The sequence below is a fragment of the Aotus nancymaae genome, unplaced genomic scaffold (assembly GCF_030222135.1).
Source record: "Aotus nancymaae isolate 86718 unplaced genomic scaffold, 86718_ANA_hifiasm-v0.15.2.pri h1tg000006l, whole genome shotgun sequence".
NCBI classification, from domain to species: domain Eukaryota; kingdom Metazoa; phylum Chordata; class Mammalia; order Primates; family Aotidae; genus Aotus; species Aotus nancymaae.
In genome coordinates this window covers 74,541,164-74,559,358 of record NW_026988417.1, presented here as the reverse complement: position 1 = coordinate 74,559,358, position 18,195 = coordinate 74,541,164, and the positions used below count along the sequence as shown (strand labels likewise).

Below are 18,195 nucleotides of genomic sequence, written 5' to 3'. Positions count from 1 at the left end.
CTTATCCTCTAGGAGCTTATATTCTATTCAGGGAGGCAGATATGAGTCAAATGAATTGATATTACTAGGCATATGCTTTGTTAGAAATAAGCTCCCTGTTTAATGGAAACTCTCAGGAGACCACTTTTCTCAAGCCAGGAGTTTAGGAAAGATCCCTTGAAGAATTGCTACCTAGCATGCAGTATATATTTGGGATTCTGTGATAATTAAATCAGCTTATATGTAGTTTCTGGCACATAGTAAAGAGCAATGGATGTTAGCTCTTGTAATGATTAGTATCCTTATGGGAGCCAGTGGTTGATGTGTCACATGGGTGTTCATCTTTTATTGGCTGATCTAAATTAGGGAGTATAACCAATGTTACCTGTTACAAGATTAGGAAGTTGGAGAAGGAGTAGTGAAAATGAGTAGAAAATAATCAGATGGCAGAACCAGGGAAACTAAAATCCATAGATCTAAAGAGCCACAGAATCAGTGCTTCTCAACACTTGTATAGCCTATGTTCCTTTACATATATGTGTGTGATCCTCATATGATTGTTAATACATTAATGCTAGTTGAAATCTAAAACAAAATCAAGAGTGTAACTAAAACAAACTAAAACAATGGGAAAATATGCTGCTTTGTTTTCAACCTGTAACACATCTTTTTTCTCTCCCTTCACAAAACCCATTCAGATACCCTCACTTCTGCCTACTCTATAAATAAATTATTGCTTTGGTGATCAGATGAATTAGTAGTTTTTTATTCTGTGATTTTCCAGGTCCCTGGAGGGTGCCATAAAGTCCACTGAAGGGAAGGCCCAATTTTCTGCAATGTGATGTCTAAACAACCTCACACGTCCCCTCCCCAAGTACACACACACACACACACACACACACACACACACACACACACACACCCCGAAACAGGACTTTTATTTAGCCAAGGCAAGAGAGTCAGATTATCTGTCATCTTCTAGCTGTGTGGCCTTGGCCAAGATTCTTAACTTCTTTGTGCCTCAGTATATTTGTTTGTAAAGTGGGAATGAAAATAAAATGTCCTATTTTATAATATTATTAAGAATGACAATTAAATGAGGTAATTCACCTACAGCACTTAGCACAAAGCCTGGCAGATTCTATTTATATAACAGCTTTGAATTATTTTTATTATTAGATATTAGAGGTTTGAATATTATTTATCTCAACAATGAAGAGTTCCACTGTAGGGGGAAAATAAAAGGCTCTGGTTGTAGTCAAATTTCCTTGTATTGCTGAAGCCATTGAGGTTAGAGACATGAAATGACTTGTCTAAGGTCTTTGGTTAGTGGTAGATTTAGGCCCAGACATCAGATCCCAGACTGTCAGATCCCAAGCTTTGCAATCAAAGCTTGTATAAACTCATAGTTTTCAAGGCTTCACTACTTAAAACAATTTTTACTTGAATTATTATAAACTAGCACCAGATAGCAACAGCTCATAAAAATATATTTCAAGCACTCATTTCTATGCTTTGGGGTCTGATGTAAACAATAGATATACCTACTTTAACAGCATATATTAATATCTACCTAACAGGCCCACTGATAGGATACCCATCCAAGTCTCTTTTCAATTGCTACCCCATTCCCAGTTTCACTGTCATCATCTTAGAGAACAATCTCTCCTCCCAATAGACTGAACTCTTGCTAATCCACTAAGCACATTTTGAGAAGTGGGTAATATGGTTTGGCTGTGTCCCCACCCAAATCTCATCTTGAATTGTAGTTCCCATAATTCTCACATATTGTGGCAGGGACCCGGTGGGAGGTAATTGAATCATGGGGGCAGTTTCTTCTTATGCTGTTCTAGTGATAGTGAATAAGCCTCACGAGATCTGATGGTTTTATAAATGGGAGTTCCCCTGCACAAGCTCTCTTGCCTGCCACCATGTAAGATGTGACTTTGCTCCTCAGTCGCCTTCCTGCATGATTATGAGGCCTCCCCAGCCACTTGTAACTGTGAGTCAATTAAACCTCTTTCCTTTATAAATTACCCAGTCTTGGGTGTATCTTTATTGGCAGTGTGAGAACAGACTAATACAATGGGCTTATAAAACTAATAAATTCTCTCCAAAGGAGAAAGTCACCATACTCCTCATAGGTCTTTCCGTTCTCATGGGCTCCCAGTTTAGAAACCCAGAATTTATTTTTAACTCTTCTTTCTCTTGCCCACATTCCTGCATTACTTTCTATTGAATGTTCAAAGATTATTTTCTAGACCTGGGTCTACTTGGTTTCACTAACTTAATCTCTTCCATTAGTCAGGTCATTCTCCTTGCTGGACCTAGCATGTAATAAATCCATCCAAACTGGGCTTTGACAATAGGCACTATTGTGTCACATGACAGGAATCCCAAGGAAGGCAGTTATAGAGTTGATTCAATGGTTCTATATCATTAATGGTGCTGGGGCAACTTCTCTATAATTTTTGTGTGTCTCCTTCATGGTACAAAGTGGCTACCATAACTCCAAGGATTATGTCCTTTCAGAATAGGGACCTAGTCCTAGGGAGGACAGACCTGTGTATGTCATTTCTTATTCATGATGGAGGAAAACCTTTCCCAGAATCCATCAGTAGCCTTACCCTTTTGTGTCAGGATGGGCACAGTTGTTTATGCCCTGGCTTCAAAGGCAATTGGGAGACTTTGTGGTAGGGGAGGGGCTTTGCCAGGTAGGATGAAGGAAGGGAGGAATGGTTGTTTGGTAGGTATATTAGTTTACTAGGGCTACCCTAGCAAAATGGCTTAAACAACAGAAATGTATTTTCTCACAGTTCTGGAGGCTGAAAGTCCAAGATCAAGATGCCAGCAGGGTTGGTTTCTTCTGAGACTTCTCTCCTTGGCTTGTGGGTATTCCTCATTTCATGTGGTCTTTTCTTTTTATACAGACACTAGTCAGATTGAATTAGGGCTCATGGCCTCATTTTAACTTAATCACCCATTTAAAGAAAATATCTTCATGCAAAGTCACATTCTGAGGTACCAAGCATTAGAACTTCAATGTATGAATTTTGAGAGGAGACATATCAGCCCATAACAATAGACAAACAGCTTTACTTGTCATATAGAGGCAGGTTTCCTTCTACCCACCCTTGAACCCTTGTGTGTGCTCTTCCTTCCTATAGGGAATCATTATCTCCTCTCTAGGCATTTAAAATACACTCACTGTCCAAAATGGATCCAAATGGGACTCCGAGAGTCTTTGCCTTTACCTTTCCTCATCTTCCCCACCCACTTCAGTTGAACCTCTGCCTCCATTCATATGCATGCATCTTTATCATTGAAGATTTGTCAGCCTAGGAAAACTTGATTAGAGCTGGACAAATATTATAGACAAATCATGACAAATCACACAGTATGAATGCTTGTTTAGACAAAACTAGGGTTTTAATTTTAATGAACTTTGGCTGAAGTGGGGGAAAGCTTCATCATGCTGAGATGGGAATGTGATCTGAAGTCTACTAAAACCTGCATGTTAATTCATCCATGTTACATGTCAAAGGGGGAACTTGGGGAGAACTTGGAGTTCAGCCTGGGATCTCCTAAGGGCACTTTAGAATATGAAGCTGGAAAATGAGTCTTTAGTTCAAAGGAAGAATTGATTGGACACTTTTTTGTATAATGTTGGATTCCTGATCAGGTAATTCTCAACAGGCTGAGTGTGGTGGCTCATGCCTGTAATACCAGCATTTTGAGAGGCTTGAGGGATCACTTGAGCTCAGTAATTTGACACCAGTCTGGACAACATGATGAAACCCCATCTCTACAAAAAATAAAAAATAAACTTGGCTTGGTGGCACCCACCTGTAGTCCCAGCTACTTGGGAGGTTAAGGCAGGAGGATCACCTGAACCCAGGAGGTTGAGGCTACAGTGAGCCATGTTTGCACCACTACACTATAGCCTGGGTAACAGAGCAAGACCTTATCTAAACAAAAAAATAGAAAAAATATTTTCAACAGAATTATGGTCACATACTCTGTGCTTTCTCCTCTCTACCTATCATCCTTATATTGTGCTAGTATGGAGATGGAAGAGTGGCAAATTCAAGATTAAAAAAAGCTCTTCTATTTTATAGTGGCAACCATGCCTCAATTTGATTTTGAACTGTGTATTTAACTTCTTAGTCTTCTATAAAAAAAAGTGTATTTCTCAGAGGCAAGATCTAGAGTCCCTTATTGATACAATCCTCTTGAGTATGGAATTCTTATTTTTCACAGCTTCTCTTGTTGACTTTAAAAAATTGACTATTGCAAGGTTATTTTGAATCTGGAATTTCAAAAAAAAAATAAGAGACTATGACTATGTGAACGTGCTTATTAAGGCATCATGCTTTCAGGTCTCCTCTGCAGTACAAAGGTTTTTTTTTTTTTTTAATCTCTGATCAGTGGTGAACTTCAAAGAGAGGGACACATTTTGCACATCTTCCCTTTCTGCCAGTTCCTTTCTATGTATCTTTTAGTGAAAGGAAGCCAGCACACACCTACACACACGACATGAACACAAAATAACAGGTTTCCTGGGCCAGAGCCTTCCAAAGGCTAGCCCCAACCCAGTGATGTTCTGATTTGTGAAAATGGTCCACATCAACAGCACTTTGTTGTCAGGCTGATAAGGAAAGCAAAGTGTCAGAAGTTGTTTTTTTATGTTTGAGTGATCCACTATTTTATAACATGCACATTTACGCTTTTTAAATTTAAAATCAGCACAGAGGCCTATCAACTCTAATACATTGTGATAAGCTCTAAATGACTGGTATAAATAATGGGCAATAGGAACATGAAGCGAGACACCATCAGTTCTGCCTGATAAGGGAAGAATCATAGATGAGGTGAGAAAGAAGGAAGCCTTGAAAGATGAATAGAGCAGAATCTTGCCAGATTGAAGGGTAGGGAAATCTGGGCAAAGGCAACAACACAGAGGAGTGAAAATGAAAGTCTGTTGAAGGAGTGACCTGTCTAGTGGCAACAAGTTAGAGGCACCAGGACAAAGGTGCGTAGACAAAATTTCAGAGAAAGGAAACACACTCACAAGTTAGGTCTTAAAGGTTGCAAGGTACTGAGAAGTCAGAAATGGGAACATATGTGGGATAACAAAGCATACAGGAGAAGATCTTGGCACTAATATTTTATACAATTGGAGGGAGTGTAGACCAATACTTGTAAAGTAGTTAGAGAACAAGAAAAAGTATTGTAATATCATGTGCCCAACTCAACTGTCTGGACTGTAAATGCATACTTAGTTGCAGAGTTTGTTTTGAGGTTGGCATGTTTAAAGAAATCTTCCTGGAGTGGGGAGAGATCTCAAGATCTGACAGGTTAGGAGACTTAACTAGTAGAGGAAAGGAGAAGGCATTCTCCCTGAGCAAAATCTTAACAGAAGTATTAACATTGTGGAAAGAGAGGTGGTAGATATGAGAGACAATAGAGATTAGCTCAGTAGTTATGAGAAAGGTTTAAGTTGTAGTCAGTTGTTTTATTTCAGTGCTTCTCAATCTTGACGGCACATTGGAATCATTTAGGGAGGTTTAAAAAATACTGATGCCTGGGTCCCACCCCTAAGGATTCTAACTTAACTTATTTGGAGTGTGGCTTGGCAATGGGATTTTAAAAAGCTCTAGTGTACAGCTAGATTTAGAGGGTATATTGGGGAGACCCACATATTCAAAGCTGAGGAATTTAGATTTGGTTCCATAGGCGTTGCATATTCTTAAGTGATGGAGACATAGAATGGAAGTGATCTGTAAGAGAGAGCAAGCTGGTAATGGAAAGTGGATTGGAGAAAGGGTGGAGCTCCTGGAAATGAGTGGGAATAGAAATCCATAGAGAAATCCTGGCATGAGTTTTCAGAGCAACAGGATAGCATTGTGCCCATGATAAAGGAAAAAGGAGGGCAAGTCCCAGAGATGCACTAAATAATCATCCCAAGAACCTGATAAAACAGACAGCAAGATTTAGCAGGAAGAATGGGGATTCTGGAGGTGGATGGAATTGGGTTTGAATTTCACTCTGCCCAGCTTCCAGCATTATAACCTGAGCAAGCACTGTAACTCCTCCTTTAAATGGGATCTCCATTCTGGGAATAGAGATAATAATCCTGACCTTGCAGAGGCATGGTGAAGAATAAATGAGATCATGTATAAAAGTACTGGATGGCACAGAGCAAGTATTTAGTAAAAGCAATTATGTTTTCATTCCTGTAGAAAATTTTTAAAAAGCTGACTGATTAATGACATCCTCTTTGCAGACAGACTGGTGATCTAAGCCTAGCTCAGCCCCTTGATAATTATAGACTTTGGATAAGGGGCACAATTTCTCTAAACATAAATTTTCCCATATATAAATGGGAGTAATATTCTCTACCTCATGGTCACCTAGGATTGTGCTTGGTACATAATACAGGCTCCTTAAATGTTTGTCAAATAAAATATTTAATGAATCAGGAGTTTTGAGAATAATAGAAAACACACAATGCTTATTATGTTCCAGTCAATGTTCTAAGTGGTCTCCATATATTAGATCCTTTAATCATCACAAACCCATTAATATGGTTCTCCAACCATCCCCATTTTATAGATACAGAAACTGGTCCAGTAACTTGTGCAAGGTCACACAACTGGTTTATAGCAGGCCAAGACTGTTCGGCTTCACTTCCTCCTGTTAACCACTGCTTCACACATAGTGTCTCGCTTATAGTAAGCACTAAATTTGTTATTAACACATTTCATATACAGAATTACTATTATTGCTATTTAGGGAACAAAGGAGAAACAGAAGCCTGGTGGTGCCATCTATAGAAATAGGAGAAAGAGATGACAGGACAGAAAATCGTAATTCTTCAGGAAATTTTCCCATATTAGGCCTTGCTCAAGAGCATTCTTATTTCCCTTAAGCCCATTCTAGAACTAGACTTCAAAGTCAAAGAACTCCTCAGACTCCTGATTTTCTAAGCTAGAATTCCCCTTGAGAATCTGTGTTAACCTAACCTCAGTAGGACAGAGTCACTGAGATAGGGCTGTCATGTATGGCTGTTCATATTGTTCACTATGCAGCTCTACGCACCATCCACACCATGATCTATGGCAAACCCTAGAGTTTTGCTGTGTGCAATTTGCAAGATCATACTCTCCCTGGGCAGGGCCAACTATATAATTTGGACCCTCACAGGTGCCCAGGGATCCCACCCTGCAACTCAGCTCACCAGCTTCCAGGTTTCCTCTCTCTCCAGATGCCAGGCCTGCCAACAGCTGTGTCCTGGCAGGAGGCTGGGGGTTGAGGGGTGGGAGGAGTCAATCTTCCCTTCCCATGGGCCTGCTATCTCAAGGTACAGTGACTGGTGGCCCAAGGGGATTGTATCCTCCAAACCGGGTACGTGGATCCAGGTGGGTGAAAGACTTACCTACCTTCCCCTCTCCTCACTTCCTGGCCCATCCCCACCCCACCCCCTGCAGCCACCCATTAAGCATGCATGGTCCTGCCAGTCTGGAGAGGAGATGGCAATAGCCATGCCCTGTCCTGAGATGCCAGGGCCCGCATGCTCTATCTGGATCCTCCCTATACCCATGCCTAGTCCCTGCAGGAACAAATCGTGGCAGCAGTCACTGGTCAGGGTGGGGAGAGGCAGCCAGCAGGGTTTGCGCAGAGATTGACATTGGCAGTTAGTTTAGATATATAACATGTATATATACAGCCAGTCTGTATGCTCTCCCAATATAAACCTATAATGGATATATTCAAGTTTGCATATATTTTCAAACTAAGATCCTGGACCATTAACAATCCCTTCCTATTTTCCCAGCAGTCTCCCCCAACCCCAGCCCTAGGAAACCATGAAGCTACTTTCCATTTCTATGAATTTTTCTATTCTGGACATTTCATATAAGTGGAGTCCTACAGTATGTGGCCTGTTGTGTCTTACGTCTTTCTGGCAGCGTGTTTACAAGGTTCATCCATGTTATCGCATGTGTCAGTGCTGCCTTCATTTTTATAGTGGCGTATTCCATTGAGTATACTACATTTCATTATCCATTCCTCAGCTGATGGATATTTGGGTTGTTTCCACTTTTTGGCTCCTAAAATTGTACTGCCATGACCAGTTGTGTACAAGTTTTTGTGTGCTATTTGTCAATTAAAAATTAACTGGTAAATTTTTAAAAGATGGTTATCTCCTTAATGGTGGAGGCTATGGTGTTTCATCCTTCCCTTGCAGGAAGGAGCAGGGTGGACGTGGGAAATGGACCCAGGAGGGGCACTGAATAGACAGACAAAATCTGATCAGCCTTGAATCATTTTTGTGAGATGATGTAAGAAATTAGGTGTTGTTTTCTCTGACACTAGGTCTGAAAAAACCTTAAATTGCCAGAGAAATTTATTTATAGACATTTCTGAAAGACACCTATAATTATTCCATCTACATAATTTGTGTCAACTTCTGCTTCATTCTGGGTATGTGCCAGAGATGTAGAACAGGCTTATCTCTACTTCGAAAATCAGAACTTCCTATCCTTACAGAGGTTACTTCTTTACAATTGAATATAGGATAGAAAGGCACAAGTAACATGAGTATTGTCTATTTAGAATTTTCCTTTGAAGAACTGTGTATTTATCAATTTGAACTTGCAATGTGGATGTATTCTAGAGCACTTACCATCACTGGAGCCTAGTACTTTGAGGTTCTAGATCCCTTTCCACCTGCTAGGCTGAGAGTTTGCAATCTTCCTAGGAGATGCTTTCAAATTCAAAATATATGTGGATAAAAAGCTGTTGTAGTGGTTCCTAATGATGAGCAGAATTACACCTGGAGGATGTTTAGAACGGTGTTGCTGTCACAAAGACTGAGGGGACTACTCGTATCTGATGGATGGGCAAGAGATGCTAAATGGCTTTCAATGTGAGACACTGCACAACAAAGCACTTTCCCACCCAGAATGTGAAGAGGACCCCCTGCACTGAGAAACTGATCATTTGCCTGAGCCTGAGTCTCGTCTCTGTGCTTTTGAGAGGGTCTGGTAACCAATAATGAGGAATCACAGGATGGTCTAACGCAGTCATAGCATCACCTGGGTCTTTGGTGCTCATTTCCCTTCCTGCTTCCCTGAGGATCTACATTCAGCTGAGCTCTGTCTCTTGGTGTCATCTTCCTCCCATAGCCTCATTCCTGCCAGCTGAACCTAATGTTCATCTGGTTGTTCCTATGAATAATTCCTATTAATAATAATAACTGATCCCTCATCCCAGACTCCTTTACCTGGCTAACTCCTACTACATCTTTCACCTCACTTCCTTGGGAAACCCATTCTGGGTTAGGAGACTCATCTCAGTGCACCCTCTCTTTCCTCAGTCACTAGGAATGATGACAATGTTATAAGTACTGTTCATGTGTTCACCTTATAAAGTGCTAAGGGACTATGACTTACTGGGCACTGTGTCCTTGATGCCTAGCTGTGGCCTGGCACTATTCAATTGTTACACAGATGCTTCTGGGTGTGGAGAAGGCACCTGGTCTCACCTCTCTGGCTATTCCCATTCCAAGAGTGGGTCCTGTGGATACCTTCCTCTAGCCCCAGCCCTCTGGTTACAACCCGTCTTCTTGATTGAGACCCTCTGCCAGGCCAGCTCTCAGTGGGGAACTTGAGCAGAGCCTGAAGCGGGAACAGCACTAGTGGAGAAGGGAGGCAGGAGTTTCCATGTGAAAGCAGGCAGGAAATTTGTGGTTCCACAGCAGGATCTATAGGACAAGATGAGCTGTGGTGGTGTGGACTCCCTGGGGCCACATAGGGAATTAGAAATAGCTTCCTAAATCATTTCTTCTTTTCTAGCCTTAATGCAATTAAATTAGAACAAAATCTGGATCCAGTGGGGTCCCCAACTTTGAAAACCCTCCAGCCAGCTTGATAGGAAAGAATGTTGTGGGTTTTATAAGAAAAAAAAACAATAAGAAAGAATATGTCTTGAGTAATACTTTTGGCATTTAACATTAAAGAAAACTAGTTTATTACTTCGAAGTCAACAACTCAGGCAAATTTTTATAGGATTTTATGGATTCTCCACATAATCGTTACATTGTAATGGCGCCTACAATATGCCAGGGACACTAAATATGTGCACGCCTGGATCCATGTATTTACTTATTAATTTTCCCCTGCAACCCTTACCACAATCCTAAGAGTGAATATTGTTTTTCCTATCTTTATACATAAGGAAACAAATGTTATGTAACTTGCCCACGGTCATGCACCTTGTAAGTAGCTGAGATGGATTTGAACTCAGATCTGTCTGAATTTCAAGTTTAATGCATTGCGGTTTGCCTCCTACAGACCTAGCACCGGCCTTTTTATGTACCAGCTTTTCTTTTGCACAGTCCTTTTACTTCCTCATTCTTACAGAGGCTGTGTTCTTTGTCATGTGGGGTGAGCTAATGGGTTAAAGAAGCATGAGGAAAAGGAGACTCAGGTATAGTGGGTGGCTATGTGGACAGGAGACACTTGGTAAGACCTCTGCCAAGTTGCAGGTGTAAATGATCTGTGAGATAAATGAGAAGCCTTCCCCTGTACAACTGCTTTTCATCAAGCAGAAATGATTGAAAAGATTCTGGGTCAAATAATTCACCTAAGTTTATTTTTATAGAAATTTTGTGTTTTAGATCCTGAAAAATATTTAATCTGACTCAACTAGGAAACCTGTACTCATAAATAGATTCTCCTGAACATAATCAAAATGATAATTTCCTCCTCTGAGCTCGACCAGCCCTGGTTACCCCACTGCAATTATCGTCTCTCTTCCAGTCTCCTATGCTATTTCATTTTGTCAATCCATACTAATTTTCAGGCAGTGCAAGGAGTTGGGTGTTTTTTTTTTTCCCCTGCAGCTCAAATCCTCTCAGTCTCCAGAGGCAAGCATGACTGCTGTAAGTCAAATCAAATTTGCAATTCCCATGGTAGCCTTTATCACTGTTGTGCAAACACTGTCCTCTTTAAAACCTGTCTGAGGAATAGCACTTGATACCTGTGCATCACCTGACTCCATGAGGCCAGTGTTGAAAAGCTTGCTGTCCTTCTCATCAGGCCAGTGCAGATATGGCCTAGTCATAGGGTAAAATGGCTGTTCTTTTCCTCTGATGCGTTTCTTACATATACTGCTTATCAATAGGAGTGGGCCATCATTAAGCAAAAGAAATGAGCAGGCAGAGGGAGAGGATTGTCAGTGTTCCCTGGAGGTTAAACATTTTAAGTGTGTATGTAAGTTATGACAGAGTCACTTCCTGTCCTGAATTCCCTCCGCAAACACAGGACAATGTCACGAGGTATACAAGGTAGATAATCACATGGTGTGTTGCAGCAACAAATTTAGATCTTGTCATCAAGAGGACTTTTGAAATAGGCAGGTGAAGACTCCATTTCCATTGTCCAGAGAGAGCTGAGAGTGAAATTTCAGCATTATAGTCTATGTGCTGTCAACATGGATGCAATCAGCTTTTGATAATTTACAGGCTGTTTTTCTGCTCAGTGAATGATTTAGGGCCTTTTATTCTGTGACTGCCAGCGCTTCTTTCAAAGGGCGGGCATGGGGAGGGGAAATGAGATAAAACTCAAACATGACCATTTTCCAACTCATTTCCAGTGTTGCCGAAAAACTTCCTGTGGGGCATGCCATCTAATCCCTAATAGCTGGGATGCCCTGGGATGATTTTGGATGAAATTGTATTTAACATGTCAGTATTGCCCTATTCCTTATAGCTGGCACAGATTAATTTTTTTTTAAAATATGAGATAGGAATTTCCATTTCTGTGCCCTAAATATGAGATATAGTAGCTACATCCAGGTCAGTGTGATTAAAGATCTCACCCCACGTTTGATGCCATAGTCCATGCTCTGCTTTTTGAAACTGGCTCCTCCTCTGTTTCCCTTAGTTTGCACTCTTTCTGCTTGCTCCTACCTCTCAGACACACCCACAGCCTCCTTTGCTAATTCTGAATTTTTCCACTCAGCTTCATGATGGAGGAGTTACCTTAAGATCTGTAGTCACCCTGCTTCTCTGCTCTGTTCTCTTTCTTAGAGCTATTCCATCCACTCCTTTGCGCTCACTTACATGTAAATCCATTAGTGTCAGAGCTGGATAGCTCACTGCCTACTGGGTATGAACCTATAAACACCCAGCAGACATCTTAGACTTAACAAGTTGAAAATAAAACTAAATACTATTCCCTTCTTTTTTCTGCTGTACTCAGGACTCCAGTTCTCAGAGTTGCTCATCATCAGTAAGAATTTTCATTTATCACATAAATTGCTTCACCTTCTTTGAAAAGAAATCTGAAAGACTTAGTTATAATTAAAAGTACATATACTGGCTGGGCACAGTGACTCACACCTGTAATTCCAGCACTTTGGGAAGCCGAAGTAGGTTGATCATTTGCGGTCAGGAATTTGAGACCAGCCTGGCCAACATGGTGAATGCTGTCTCTACTAAAAATACAAAAATTAGCTGGGCATGGTGGCGGGCACCTGTAATCACAGTTACTTGGGAGGCTAAGGCAGGAGAATCATTTGAACCCAGGAGGCAAAGTTTGCAGTGAGCTAAGATCATGCCACTGCACTCCAGTCGGGGTGACGGAGTGAGACTCTGTCTCAAAAAAAAAAAAGATATACCTTTTAACCCAGCAATCTCACTTTTAGACACTATCTTATAAAATTCAAAGCACCTCTCTATATAAGGATATATTTCTAAGGATGTTCACTGTTAGTAATGGAAAACTGGGAACAAGCTGAATTCCCATCAGAGCAGAATAGATGACAACGAATTATGGCCATTTTGTAGCTCTTCAGTGTGAAAACACATCTATGATATGCTCTGAAGTGAAAAGGCAGTGCAAATTAGTATGTACATCATCTCATTATCATAAAAACAAAAATAAAAAACTCCACCTGTGTATATGTGTTTGTGTGTCTGAATGGACATGGGATGTGGAAGGATAGTCATCTGACTTAATATTGTTTCCTGGAGTGGGGTGTGATGGGGATGAATAAGCATGTGTTGCCTTTGTAGTATTTGAAAAAAGTGTTTCATTGCTCATCCTTCCATATTTCTTGCTAGTCCCTCAAGTAGGAACCTTAGCATAATGTTAGACTCCTCCTTCCCCCTTCCTTTTGACAATGATTCATTGTTTCTGTGTCTCAATCCTCCACTGGACTGTAAAGGCATTGAGGGCAAGGCCTGTGTATGGTAATGTTGTCTCCTGCATAGTACCTTGCACATTTCTTTCAACATATGGTTATTGACTTGAAATAAAGATTTTAGTGTGTGATTTATCCAGTTTTCTATATGGATATCTCTTAGTTTTTACTTATAATACAGAAGGATGCCTATGCTTTTGCCAAAATCCTTAAATCATGTACCACCCTCCCCCACCTGCCATACATCACGTACTCTTCCATCCCAGGTTTAGTTGCTTAGTTTTATTCTACAGATATTTTTACCCACCTCTGCATCCTGCTTTCAGTATCACTTAGAATCCTTTGGATAAGAGGCAGACAAATGGGGTAAATGGGGTAACTGGTCTCTGAAGGACTGTGTGTCTATATGCTCTGAAGTAAACATAGAACAGTACCTGTGTCAAATATGGGATGAAGGTTGGTCAAACATCCAGGTATTTCCTGATGTCAAATATTTGGCAATGTGAAACATTTAGACATTTTAAAACCAATTTCTAAATTTTATTTCCTCTATATTAGAGATTAAATAGAGAACCCAATCTAGGGAAACTTTCACCACACCTGTGGCCTTCTTCAAACACGTATACCCACACACGTGCACAAACACGCTGCTTCATTGCACTTTACTTCAACCTCAATTTGCTGAATCATGATTTAACTGGCTTTGCTCCCATGGCTACCCAGGACTGATGGTTAATGTCTGAGTTGCCTGAAAGGGGAGTGGCAGCTGTTTGGTCAGAATTGAAGGATGAATTACTCCACTGATCTTTCTACCAGTTCTGCATGCACTATTTCATCCTGCATTCCAGACCTTTGACCAAATTCTGATGCAAAGATCTGTGATTGGCCATCCTCAGTTTGTTGGATTGTATAGCACATTGAATAACCAGGCATGATGTCATTTTCATGCAAAGTAACAGCAACACATGATCTCTTAAACCAGATTGAGTTAAATCATCAAGGTGCTATTTATATCCCTAACACTTCTCAGGCTGTGAGTACAACAGCCTAACAGCAGGTATCAATCACAATCCTCATTTGTTCTTGGAAGTTGCTAATAGGGGAAGTAAGACGCTGTTCCTTATCCACAAGATCCCTGCTTATAAGAGAGAGAATTTGGCATCTCATTAGGGAATATAAACTTCACAAACAGTGAGAAATGAGTAGTTAAAAATAATTGACTGGAAACATATGGTGGTTCCTAAAAAATGCGACCCTTTGGGATGATCCCTAAACATAGTTATGAGGTTCTAGGCTGAAATAGTCAACAGATAGAATTTTATGCAGGAGTTATGCTTCTTGCCTGAAACTCCTCTCTGTATTTTGCAGTTTTAAGAGTTGATGTCAAGATAGTAACTCTTAAGGGGCTTCCTTTTCCTATATTGGAAGTGAGTTCTGAATATGGGTTTCTCACTTCAATCAGTTGGCTGTTCTGATTTAAGTCAAATCATTGGAAAGATATTCATATTACATCTTTCCTCTTGACTGAGCCCTTCTCTCCTACCACCCTTCTCTCCAAATAAACAGGAAATGCAACCCCAAGCAACAACATCTCTTTTGAATGAGCATCAGAAGTTACTGGTAGCTTTGCCCAGGGAGAGGAATTAGAAATCAGCCCATAAAAATAAATGAATCTGTTTCCATAGCGACAGGAATCTTTCTCTCCATAGTTTTTATCCTGTGTTCCCCCACAGATCCCTTAGGCAGAATAACAATAAAGTCGAAGACAACATTTTATTATCTTAATGGATTCTTAATTTAAAGCCAAAAGTCTTTAAATTATCTTCCCAAAGATACCATTGGTCATAACTTTTGGAATTGAATACCTGAACATAGTTGCAGGAGGAGTATCATCTCCTAGAACCCTAGCTTAGCAGGAGGGATGAAATGGGGAAGACCTCGTGGGTTACACATGCATTTTGTATGCAACCTTTCCTGATGAGTAACACACCTGTCATGTTTAATATTTCATTGGTGACGAAAATGTGCATCTGTCTGTGTTCATCTGCTGAGTGAAATTTCACACTGATGAAGGCTGTGTGTGGTGAACACGACAGGGTTCCCTCATTACTTCCCTAAATTGTATTCCACAGTAAACAGGAGAAATCTGTACCAGCAACAAAGCCTAAGCTACTGCTCTTTACCCAGCAGCCAGCTTCAGGGGGTCTTTTACCTTTGTTTCTGCAGCTGCGACTAGGCCTGCCTCTGCCATCACATGAAGGAGTCTCAGAGAGGCCCAGCAGCTGTAGTTTCAGAAGCGTGGATGTAGAGACAAAGGACCCGGAAGAATAAACTCCTGGGCAGAATTGTCCTAGGATGCAGGTGAGGAACTGGGAGCCCCATTAGGAAGACTGAGCTGGTAGAAATGTCCTGTAAATACATGGCAAACTCTTTTTTTTTAAATTAATTTATTTTTTTAATTGTACTTTAGGTTCTGGGGTACATGTGCACACCATGCAGGATTGTTGCATAGGTACACACATAGCAATATGGTTTGCTGCCTCCATTCCCCCCGTCACCCACATCTGGCATTTCTCCCCATGTTATCCCTCCCCAACCTCCCTACACCCCCACTGCTGTCCCTCTCTTGGCCCCCCACAACAGACCCCAGTGTGTGATGCTCCTCTCCCTGTGTCCATGTGTTCTTGTTGTTCATCACTGGCCTATGAGTGAGAACATGTGGTGTTTGATTTTCTGTTCTTGTGTCAGTTTGTTGAGAATTATGGTTTCCAGATTTATCCATGTCCCTACAAAGGACACAAACTCATCATTTTTTATGGCTGCATAGTATTCCATGGTGTATGTTTGCCACATTTTCCTTGTCCAGTCATCATCAATGGGCATTTGGGTTGGTTCCAGGTCTTTGCTATTGTTAACAGTGCCACAATGAACATACATGTGCATGTGTGTTTATAAAAGAATGATTTATGGCCGGGCACGGTGGCTCAAGCCTGTAATCCCAGCACTTTGGGAGGCCGAGGTGGGTGGATCACGAGGTCGAGAGATTGAGACCATCCTGATCAACATGGTGAAACCCCGTCTCTACTAATACAAAAAAAAATTAGCTGGGCACGGTGGCGCATGCCTGTAATCCCAGCTACTCGGGAGGCTGAGGCAGGAGAATTGCCTGAACCCAGGAAGTGGAGGTTGCGGTGAGCCGAGATCGTGCCATTGCACTCCAGCCTGGGTAACGAGCGAAACTCCGTCTCAAAAAAAAAAAAAAGAATGATTTATAATCCTTTAGATATGTACCCAGTAATGGGACTGCTGGGTCAAATGGAATTTCTATTTCTAGGTCCTTAAGGAAGTGCCACACTGTCTTCCACAATGGTTGAACTAGTTTACACTCCCACCAACAGTGTAAAAGTGTTCCTGTTTCTCCAGATCCTCTCCAGCATCTGTTGTCTCCAGATTTTTTAATGATTGCAATTCTAACTGGCATAAGGTGGTATCTCAATGTGGTTTTGATTTGCATTTCTCTAATAATCAGTGATGATGAGCATTTTTTCATGTTTGTTGGCCTCATATATGTCTTCTTTTGAAAAGTGTCTGTTCATATCCTTTGCCCACTTTTGGATGGGTTTGTTTGTTTTTTTCTTGTAAATCTGTTTTAATTCTTTGTAGATTCTGGATATTAGCCCTTTGTCAGATGGGTAGATTGCAAACATTTTTTCCCATTCTGTTGGTTGTCAGTTCACTCTAATGATTGTTTCTTTTGCTGTGCAGAAGCTCTGGAGTTTAATTATATCCCATTTATCTATTTTGGCTTTTGCTGCCAATGTTTTTGGTGTTTTAGTCATGAAGTCCTTGCCTATGCCTATGTCCTGAATGGTTTTGCCTAGGTTTTCTTCTATGGTTTTTATGGTGTTAGGTCTTATGTTAAGTCTTTAATCCATCTGGAGTTAATTTTACTGTAAGGTATGATAGGAAGGGGTCCAGTTTCTGCTTTCTGCACATGGCTAGCCAGTTTTCCCAACACCATTTATTAAACAGGGAATCCTTTTCCCATTGCTTGTTTTTGTCAAGTTTGTCAAAGATCAGATGGTTGTAGATGTGTGATGTTGCCTCCAGGGCCTCTGTTCTGCTACATTGGTCTATATTTCTGTTTTGGTACCAGTACCATACTGTTTTGATTACTGTAGCCTTGTATTATAGTTTCAAGTCAGGTAGCGTGATGCCTCCAGCTTTGTTCTTTTTGCTTAGGATTATCTTGGCTATGTGGGCTGTCTTTTGGTTCCATATGAAGTTCAAGGTAGTTTTTTCCAGTTCTGTGAAGAGGGTCATTGGCAGCTTGATGGGGATAACGTTGAATCTATAAATTACTTTGGGCAGTATGGCCATTTTCACAATGTTGATTATTCCTAACCATGAGCATGGAATGTTTTTCCATCTGTTTGTGTCCTCTCTTATTTCCTTGAGCAGTGGTTTGTAGTTCTCCTTGAAGAGGTCCTTTATACTGTTTATTAGTTGTATTCCTAGGTATTTTATTCTCTTTGTAGCAATTGTGAATGGAAGTTTGCTAACAATTTGGCTCTCTGTTAGTCTGTTATTGGTGTATAGGAATGCTTGTGATTTTTGCACATTGATTTTGTATCCTGAGACTTTGCTGAAGTTGCCTATCAGTTTAAGGAGATTTTGGGCTGAGATGATAGGGTCTTCTAAATATACAACCATGTCATCTGCAAACAGAGACAATTTGACTTCCTCTTTTCTTAATTGAATACCTTGTCTAGTGCCAGATTTCAAAGGGAATGCTTCCAGTTTTTGCCCATTCAGTATGATATTGACTATAGGTTTGTCTTAAGTAGCTTTTATTGTTTTGAGATATGTTCCTTTGATACCTAGTTTATTGAGAGTTTTTTAGCATAATGGGCTGATGAATTTTGTTGAAGGCCTTCTCTGCATCTATTGAGATAATCATGTGGTTTTTGTCTTTGGTTCTGTTTATGTGGTGGATTACATTTATAA

The 18,195-nt window shown here is 40.6% G+C and overlaps 1 protein-coding gene across 4 annotated transcripts in view; it reads left to right on the top strand.

Annotated features, from left to right (window-relative positions):
- RASGEF1B (RasGEF domain family member 1B) overlaps positions 1-18,195 on the top strand; it is a 605,535-nt gene that overhangs the window by 392,052 nt on the left and 195,288 nt on the right. Inside the window, exon 2 of one of the 4 annotated variants that reach the window (XM_021669633.2) lies at positions 15,415-15,549. The exons of the other annotated variants lie outside the window; for them this stretch is intronic. Coding sequence (XP_021525308.2) covers positions 15,544-15,549 — 6 coding nt within the window. The 5' untranslated portion in view covers positions 15,415-15,543. The remainder of the gene's footprint in view (positions 1-15,414; positions 15,550-18,195) is intronic. 4 annotated transcript variants of the gene reach the window in all.